We start from the raw sequence: 10,000 nt of genomic DNA, 5'->3' as shown, positions 1-10,000 counted from the left end.
ATTTGAACCCCATCGCGAAGAAGAGGGGGGCTATCAATTGTGCTTTGTTGGTTCCCTGCAATGGCTTCATTGAAATATTCCCCATGTGCACTCTGTGTGTGTGTGTGTGTGTGTGTGTGTGTGTGTGTGTGTGTGTCTGTGTGTATTTGTGTGTCTGTGTGTTTGTGTGTGGTCGTGGATGTCATTGTGTATAGAATCCTAGCTTGTATGTTTTCTGTATATGTGTGTATGTATGAGTGTGTGGAAGTGTGATTGTGTGTTTCTTTCTCTCTGTGTATGGGTGTCTTTCTGTGTGTATGTGTGTGTGTGTGTGTTTGTGTGTGTTTGTTTGAGAGCACTTTGTGAGAGAGTACACACATGGCATAGGAGAATGAGAGAGCTGCTCGGTTGCTGGTTAGGAATTCAATACAACAGTACCTGGTCTGTCACATCAAGGCTCTCTACACTGTGACCAGACTCCACATAAAACCGTACTAATAAATAGAAACACATCGACTACTACACTGCTGTGTATAAAAATAAATTGCATATAACATATAAAAATAGATATTTACACAACTTAAAGTAGGATGTACAATAGTCTACCGTCCCTGGCCCACAGGTGAATCATTGTACAGTGTTATTAAAGTGGACAGGCCATCTTTGTAACAGTTGAGTTGAATGAGACTGCAGCAAGACACAATGTACTGTCTAGAGTAGCTTGTGTAGGGGATTGGATGTGTTGTCTTGTTCAGACACTTGCGTAACGTTCCTCTTTCACTCACGTCCTCCAGGGCACCGTCCGAACGCCCTCATCCACCTTTTTAGTGTCACTGCATAAATAACACACACACACCTGAGTACTCTGATGTGCACACTGTGTGTGTGTGTGTGTGTGTGTGTGTGTGTATGTGTGTGTATGTGGGGGTGGGTGGATGTGTGTGTGTGTGTGTGTGTGTGTGTGTGTGTGTGTGTGTGTGTGTGTGTGTGTGTGTGTGTGTGTGTGTTAAGTTCTCGAATGAGATTTTCACTTGCAGCAGAAGTGAAATGCATAGCAACTTTTGTATGTATGTGGAAGTATTATGGTCTGTCTGAGTGTTGCATTCCTCTTTCTGCTTCTGCGCCTATCCACCACCACTGCCTCCACGTCTGTTATATCCGGTGTGATAGTGTGATCACCACATAACATCCTCTCTCTCTCCCTCTGTGTGTGTGTGTGTGTGTGTGTGTGTGTGTGTGTGTGTGGTGTGTGTGTGCGCGCGCACAGGCGAAGTGGCGCCGTCCTTCCAGACGGAGCCGGGTGTCCAGCAGGTGTCTCTGGAGGGGAACCGGCTGGTTCTGACCTGTCTGGCCACGGGCAGCTGGCCACTCGAGTACAAGTGGATCCGCAACGGAACCGACATCACACCCTTCACACCTGAGTACAGGTAACGCGCGCACACACACACACACACACACACACACACACACACACACACACACACACACACACACACAGACACACACACACACAGACACACACACACACACACACACACACACACACGCACATACAGATGCACACACACACAGACACACACAGACACACACACACACACACACACACACACACACACACACACGCACATACAGATGCACACACACACAGACACACACACACACACACACACACACACACACACACACACACACACACACACACACACACAGACACACACACACACTCTACCCTCTGGGAAGAGGTACAGAAGCCTCCGCGCCTCCAGACTACCAGACTCACCAACAGCTTCATACACCAAGCTGTAAGGATGCTGAACTCTCCCTCCTCTCCCCCCTCCACCCTCAGCTACATAGCATCCTGACATTGGACCCACAATGGCCTGCACTACTCCACTTGCACACTTGCACACTTGTACACTTTACAACTTGTTGTTGTTGTCCTGAAAACACAACACTTCTGCTGCTCTTACATAACTTGCACCACTATGCCACTTTCTTTCTTACTTAGGTCAAACAGAACTACCCAGGCCTTTTATTGGCCTGACTTTGCACTAGTATTTTATTGACTGTCTATGCACAATTTCAACCAAATTTTGCTGCTCTTATTTTTTTTTCATTATTATATGTGCCCTCTTATTTACTTATTTACTTACTTTTTGTTTACTTGAATGTTATGTTTGTCTGTGGACTTAAATTGGTAAAATATGTCTTGTCTTCACCGTGGGATAGTGAGAAACGTAATTTCGATCTCTTTGTATGTCTGGAACATGTGAAGAAATTGACAATAAAGCTGACTTTGACTTTGACTCTCTCAATTGACACAGACACACACACACACACACACACACATACACACAGGCACACTCTCATACACATACACACATACACTCTCTCAATCACACATACACACACACACACACACACACACACACACACACACACTTCATCTATCCCTCCCTCCCTCCCAATCTCTCCCTTCCAATCCCTCTCTCCCTCCATCCCTCCCCATCTCCCTCTCCTCATCCCTCTCTTCTCTCTCTCTCCCCCTTTCCCTCTGAGGGGCGGTATGGATCAGTAGCAGGACGGTTAGCATGTTTTCACCAGGTTACATCAGATGAGAAGTAACCGGGGAGGAGAAATGGACACTCGGCTTCTTGGGCCTCTCTGCCTGTCCGCTTGCCATCAGAGAGTGTGTGTGTGTGTGTGTGTGTGTGTGTGTGTGTGTCTGTGTGTGTGTGAGAGAGAGAGAGAGAGAGAGAGAGAGAGAGAGAGAGAGAGAGAGATAGATAACGTGTGTGTGTGTGTGTGTGAGAGAGAGAGTGTGTGTGTGTGTGAGAGAGAGAGAGAGAGAGTTCTACAGCTGCAGTGAAGCAGCAAAATATGAGCTCCTCATAAACATGTACTAAACTACTGGTTAAGAGTCTAGTCTAAAGAACTAAAGTTATAAAATGAAGATGAAGCCTATAGGAACGGTGTGAGCAAGTTTTTTCAAGAAACTCCCCTTTGGATTTTATCACATCTCTGAAAGAAGAAATCTGGCTCTGTTTTGGCTAACTTTTCACTAAGAAGCTTATCAAAGAAACTACCAAAAGGAATATACAAAGAAATATACTGAATACCAACAACTGTCAACACAAGGAGACACCCCGAGAAGGGCTCTGACAGGATCACCACTGGACATTAAAAAGAACATAATTTGGAGGAAAGAAACTAGGAGGTAAGCCAAAAATCAAGATTGTTAAAGCTAGCAGCTAATAGGATATCTCACTCATAAAAGCTGCAGGCAGAGCTGTCAGTAGTGTGTGTCACTGTCAACATTCCATGACAGTTGAAAATGGCTACATTGAAGTAGAGCTTCAGTAGCCTTGCTGTCAGCTACCCAGCCACAGTCAACAGTGAGATCCAGAGAAAGAGAAATACAAGGAGCAGCTACTAAGAGACTCACCAGAAACCTTAGTAGCAGACTTTATGGTCCTAAATGGCAAGGAAACAAAGGTAGATCTGGTGTTCTTTACTAGCCATCCAGAAGCATGGCACCAGACCCTTAGTTCCCTACAACAAAGCGCTCAAAATGGCTGGGAACAAAGCAATGAGGCAACTCTATTTGGATTCTAAGCCCAAATTCAACATCAACATATACAACAATGGAACAGTAATGATTCAGGGTCAGAGACAGGCCTAGATCAATTTGAAAGAGACTTTTCAAAGCTTAAAGCCCGGTAGAGAAAGTCAAGCCCACTGTCCCCTTCTGCTGCAGCCGCAGAGACCCCAAGACCCACTCCCCTCCCCCCTGCTCCTTTTGGCTCCACCACGGCCCTCCTCCCCCTGCCCCTCTCCACCCAAGGGCCTCTCCCTCACTCTCCTCAAACACCCAGGACAGTGTCAGTGCAGAGGATCCAGGAGTGCCTGTCGTTTGTGGAGATGGAAATTGCTGAATTCAAGGAAAGTCAGCTGATAGACAGTGACACTACCAAACAGCTAATGGAGGAATTTAAAACATTTAAAAAGGAAAATGAACTCAAAATAAAAAACCTTGAACTAGAGATGAACAACTTAAAGGAACAAAACAACAGCCTAAACACTGAATTGACATTAGTAAAAATTTCCTTAGAACAGAAAAGCAACATTATTCAGAGCCTTACTGAACAGCTTTCCAGCCTAACCACCAACTCAACAACGTTAGAGAGCAACCCAGACACCAGCAGGAACAGAATCTCAGCAGATGAGCACACCCTCACCACCATGCCCACCTTACCTGCTTCTTCAACCCAACAGTCCCTCACCAGCCACACCTACCTCTGCAGCCAGGCCAGCGGAAACAACCTCATCTGGCCTCACCCCTGCCCACCCCCTCCAACCAGGCTGATACCTACTACAGAAACCCCTCAACCCTTGCCAACTCCCACTATTCCCTCGACTTCAACTACCTCACCCTCTGTACAACATCAACCAGCCACAAAAACAGCCATACTCATGGACTCAAACGGACGGTTCCTTGACCCCCTTAAAACTGTTTCCCACTCCACAGAGTAGCAAAATTCTGGTGCCCCACCACAGAATCTGTTTCAAATGCTCTGCCCCTCCACTCTTTTGGACCCACAAAACATCATAATTCATAATGGGAACAAACAACCTGAGATCCAAGAGAGAGGCAGTGGCCGAGTCCATAAAAACAGTGGCAGAGAAGGCCCATGAAGAATTCCCGACAGCAAACATCATCATCTCATCACTCCTCCACAGAAAAGACTTCCCCAAAGACTTGATCAACAAGATCAACCAAGACATATTGTCATACTGCTCAAAAATACCCAACACCCGCATTGCTCATCATCCATCTCTGTCTGAGGATCATCTCTTCGACCACGTACACCTAACCCGTGACGCAGTCAGACAACTGGCAAAAGACCTGAAAGACACAACTCTAGACAGAACTTCCCCACTTCTCCCACCCAATCAGGCAAACCCACCCTCAAGGACAGACAACAGAAACCCAACCCCAATGGAGTCTGGTCCACTCCATCGGGCAGACTAACCAAGCCCAAACGAGCTAAACTCATCCCAGCAGAACTCCGACCAAACCTGCCCCGACCACCAGAACCCAGCCCAACAACACCAAGGCTAGCAGGACACAGTCCAACTGGGCTCAACCCAGCATCCCGCAACCCATTAATATAGGACCCAGCCAAGCTGAGCTGTGCCCTCACCCAAGGCCCATCCACACCACCAGCTTATAAAGACAACACTCTGCTGAACAGTTGCCACTGCTGTGGAGTCCCACAGCAAAAATCTAACATACCTCAGACATTCTCCAAGGTAAAACCACCCTGTCTATACAGACATTGGAGAGGTGAGACAACTTCTTCATCTCATCTTTAAGAAATTGAGCTAAACTGTAAAAGGGAAAGAGGTAAAAAAAAAAAAAAAAAAAAAAGTTATTATTATATATATTATATAGTTCAAAATGTGTAATATGTTACTGAATGCAAATGTGTAATATATTACAGAATGCAGAGCATGTCACTTCACATGTAGCATATATCTCTCCCTTCCTCTTAAACATCTCTTTAGACTACTCTGAAACCAAAAACATTTATACATGGTTAAATCTTTTTCTATAAGCTCCTGGAACATCCAAGGGCTTTATTCATCAGCATTTGGAGTCTTAATCATGACTTTTGCTTAACATCAAAACCCATGACATTGTTGTTCTTTTTAGAAACTTGGTGTAAGGCAGATATAAACACACACTGTCCCTCAGACTACAAAGAAATTATTTTACCATCTTTGAAAACAAAAACATCAAACACGCAGAGATTCAGGGGTGTTATAATTTGGTTTAGGGAATACCTGTCACTCTTATTTATCCATTATAAAAAGAGATCTCACTCAGATATGGTTAAAGTTTAAAAATGGGATTATAAGTCAAGAAGGTGACCTGTACATTTGTACAATCTACACCCCACCAGCAGAGTCACCATACTGTGAAGATGAGTTTTTAGCAACCTGACAACAGAATGCAGCAATTTCCAGGCTCAGGGGAATGTGCTGTTTCAGGGTGATTTCAATGCCAGAACCGGGCCTTGAAATTGAAATAGTTCAAATCAGTGCAAAAGAAAACAAATTTATTTCATCACCAAACTTAGAAATCACAGCAAACCCAAGACACAACCCCTGACTCTGTCACCAACAAATATGGTAAGGAGTTAGTGCATCTCTGTCGAGGCCTAGGCCTGTACTTTCTTAATGGTAGGATGAAAGGGGACTCATTAGGTCGGTTCACATACTGCTCAGCTCTTGGGTCTAGTGTAGTTGACTATGCAATTACTGACATGGACCCCTCCTCCATCAACGCATTCACTGTAAGACCACTTCCTCTTTCAGATCACTGTCAAATAAATGTATACCTAAAAAGAACTATGCAAATAAAGATAACAGATACTAAGAAGCTTTTAAAACTCAAACCAACCTATAAATGGACATCTGACAGTGCATCTGAATTCACCAATGCAGCCAAACTCTTCTGAAATTACTAATAAAATTAATATTTTTTACTAACACAATTTCATCCATATCCACCAGCTGTTAAAACAGCCAGAATCAAGTAAAATGAACTTACCACATAATTGCACATAAAGCAAACCTTCTAGAGGTAATTCCAAACCCAAAAATAAAGTCCACAAAGAGCAATGGTTTGATAAGGAGTGTGATATGATGAGGAAAAAAAATCTCAGACAACTATCAAATCAAAAACACCGGCAAACCAAACAATCCAGAGATGAGAGAAAATTACTGCAAAAACTCAAAGAATATAAACAAATGATTCAAAAAGAAAAAACTAAATCTCTATAATGCAACACTAGATGAAATTGAAAGTTCAATCAACTAAAATCAGTTTTGGGAAAAAGTGGAACACCCTGAATCCCAAACAAACCCAGAGCTACCCCTGAAAGATGGAGAAACATGGAGGAATTATTTCATGCAACTCTATGAGAAAATCCCTCCCCTGATAACCTCACCACTGGCCAACAAATTATAATGGAAAAATTACACCTCCTAAAAAGTCATTAAAGACCATCAAACCCCCTTGATTACTTAAATCACATCTAAAGAATTAGCAGAAGCACTCCTGAAACTCAAACCTAAAAAAGCATGTGGATTCCGACAATATAAAAAACAGAGATGCCTGAAACAGGCACCCCTGAGCTGCACACAGGGTCATCTTAAAACTATTTAACCTTGTTCTCCAAGCTGGCTGCTTTCCTGAGATCTTTTGGAATAGGGGCTTATATCCCCACATTTAAGAGTGGAGATAAATTCGACCCCAATAACTACCGAGGCATCTGTGTGAACAGTAACCTGGGGAAGGTTTTCGTTGTATTCTAAACTCGTGATACAGGCTCCTCCTTATCAAGCACAATGTCTTGAGTAAAGGTCAGATTGGATTCTTGCCAAAACATAGAACCACTGACCACATTTACACCCTCTACACACCCTAATCAACACCCATGTTTTAAAAAGGAAAACAAAAGAAAATTTTGCATGCTTTGTAGACTTTTAAAAAGATTTCGACTCAATTTGGCACAATGGATTATTTTTACAAAATTTTACAAAGTGGTGTAGGGGCAAAACCTATGATTTAATCAAATCTATTTATATGGACAATAAAAATGCTGTAAAATTGACAACAGCAGAACAGAATTCTTCACTCAGGGCTGGGGTGAGACAGGGGCTGTAGCTTGAGTCCAACTCTGTTCAATATCTACATCAATGAGTTAGCGGGTATTGGAACAATCTACAGCACCTGGACTCACCCCTAAACAATACAGAAGTTAATTTTCTGTTTTTGCAGATTTTTTTGCTGCTGTCACCCTCAGAACAAGGACTACAGCAGCACCTAGGATCTGCTAGAGCAATTCTGTCAGAACTGGGCCCTGACAGTCAATTTGGACAAAACAAAGATTGTAATATTCCAAAAGAAAGCAAGATCTCAGGCAGGCAGACCCTTTCACTCTAGGAAACACCGCTTCTAGAACATTCTTTTTATCTTATGATTATTCTAGGCCTGAAACTCAGTGCCCCTCAGGAAGCTTTGACCTTGCAGTGAATGCTTAAAAGATAAAGCTCGGGAGAGCCTCTTTCTATGCCATCAAAAAGAAATTTCCATGAAATACAAATCCCAATTAAAAAAATCTGGTGCAAAAATATTCGACAGTGTAATAATGCCAATTGCATTATATGGATGCTAGGTATGGGGTCCACTCAGCAAGCTAGATCGACTACACTAGATGGGACAAACATCCCACTGAATCCCCATGCAGAAATCAGGTTTAGAAACATTCTTAGAGTCCAAAGGAAAAAACACCAACAATGCATGCAGGGCAGAATTAGGCAGATTCCCATTGGCATTAAATATACAAAAAGATCTTTAAAATTCTGATCCACCTAAATTCTAGTGACGAGAAACACCATACAGTTTCAAGCATGTCCCAAGAGGTCAGCCCTAAACCAGTCCCCTTTGCCAGTTGGTTCTGAAGTTAACTAATACTCTAACCCATCGATCTCAGACCAGCACCGTTTTTCAAAATCAGATCAAAGTAAAACAAATTATGAATCAAAGTAAGAATAAGTATCTGAACATTGGGATGATTAAACAAAATCACAATCCAAATTAGAATGTTACTTGTCACCAAAACGAGATTATGAATTGGCAGAGTACCCTTCCACCGTCAGAGATACAAAGCAGAGACAGATTTCCTTACCAAGTACAGGCTATGACCACAGCCTCCTGCCATAGAGAAAGGCCGGTACAAAAAATCATGGCTTCCCAAAGAGCTCCTTGTGGTCACTGTATGACTGGTGAGGTTGAAACAGATGCACTTTTCTATAACTGTCCAAAGTTTGAACAGATTAGAAAAATATATTTTTTTACATTCTCAAATAAAATTCCAAATTTTAGCCCCTTAAAGACAAAGTGATAAATTGGCCCAATCTGCTAGGAGAAGGATTGACCGTCTGCTGGCTGCAAAATACGTTACAGCTTCCACACGGGCATGAGGGACAGTGAGTCCGGATTAATTTTGCCACAATACCCAACCTAATGTCTGTAATTAATCCCAATGTATTATAATGTGTATGCTGCCCGTGTGTGTGTGTGTGTGTGTGTGTGTGTGTGTGTGTGTGTGTGTGTGTGATCACATGCATATGTGTGTGTGTGTGTGAAAAAAGAGAGAGAAAGTGAGGGTATACACACAATTTTTCATGTTACTGTTTCCTGTAATGCTGTCAATGTTCTAATTGTTATGTTGTTTTAATTGTGCTTTGGCAACACTGTACTTAATTTCTTTACAGTCATGCTAATAAAGCAACCTTGAATTGAATTGAATTGAGAGAGAGAGAGAGAGAGAGAGAGAGAGAGAGAGAGAGAGAGAGAGAGAGAGAGAGAGAGAGAGAGAGAATAAAAGCTACAAGATATAGAAGATGCTGTCAAAAATTCATCTTTGGGGAGCGGAACAAACTTGAGATCACCAAAAAACTAAACAGATCCCCCCATGTGATGCAAACATCTGACAGACCATTTTGGGCAACTACGTGAAGATAAACTAAATCCACTCCAAAACACAATTGACTGATAAATTACAAGAATTGGAATCAAAAGTAAAAATGAATTGAACAATCTAGACACCCCTTTTATCACTAGTCGAATTAAATGAAAAAAAAAAAAACCCTAAAAAACAAAAAGGCATGGGTGCGATGGGATACATAATGAAATCATTAAGTACAGCAGTCCAATACTGAAGCAATCCATTCTCAAACTTTTCAATCTGGTTCTGGCTGTTGGTCATTTCCCATGGAAGAAAATCAAATCATACCAATCTGCAAAAGCGAGGAGATAAACTAGTCCAAACAACTACAAGAGCATTGTTGCTTAAGCATTGTTGTATTGTTCTGTAGCATCATAAACAACAGAATGGTAACATTCTTACAGGAAAATAGGTTCTAAAAGCCAACTCTCAGATCGGGT

General features: G+C 42.4%; 1 protein-coding gene across 1 annotated transcript in view; it reads left to right on the top strand.

The window, feature by feature from the left end:
• sdk1b (sidekick cell adhesion molecule 1b) overlaps positions 1-10,000 on the top strand; it is a 296,641-nt gene that overhangs the window by 121,934 nt on the left and 164,707 nt on the right. Inside the window, 1 exon segment of the mRNA XM_048249003.1 lies at positions 1,247-1,406. Within this exon segment, the coding sequence (XP_048104960.1) occupies positions 1,247-1,406 (160 nt within the window).

Source organism: Alosa alosa, chromosome 7, assembly GCF_017589495.1.
Source record: "Alosa alosa isolate M-15738 ecotype Scorff River chromosome 7, AALO_Geno_1.1, whole genome shotgun sequence".
NCBI lineage: Eukaryota > Metazoa > Chordata > Actinopteri > Clupeiformes > Clupeidae > Alosa > Alosa alosa.
Note: the sequence above shows the minus strand (reverse complement) of the source record. Positions and strands in the feature narration are given on the sequence as shown.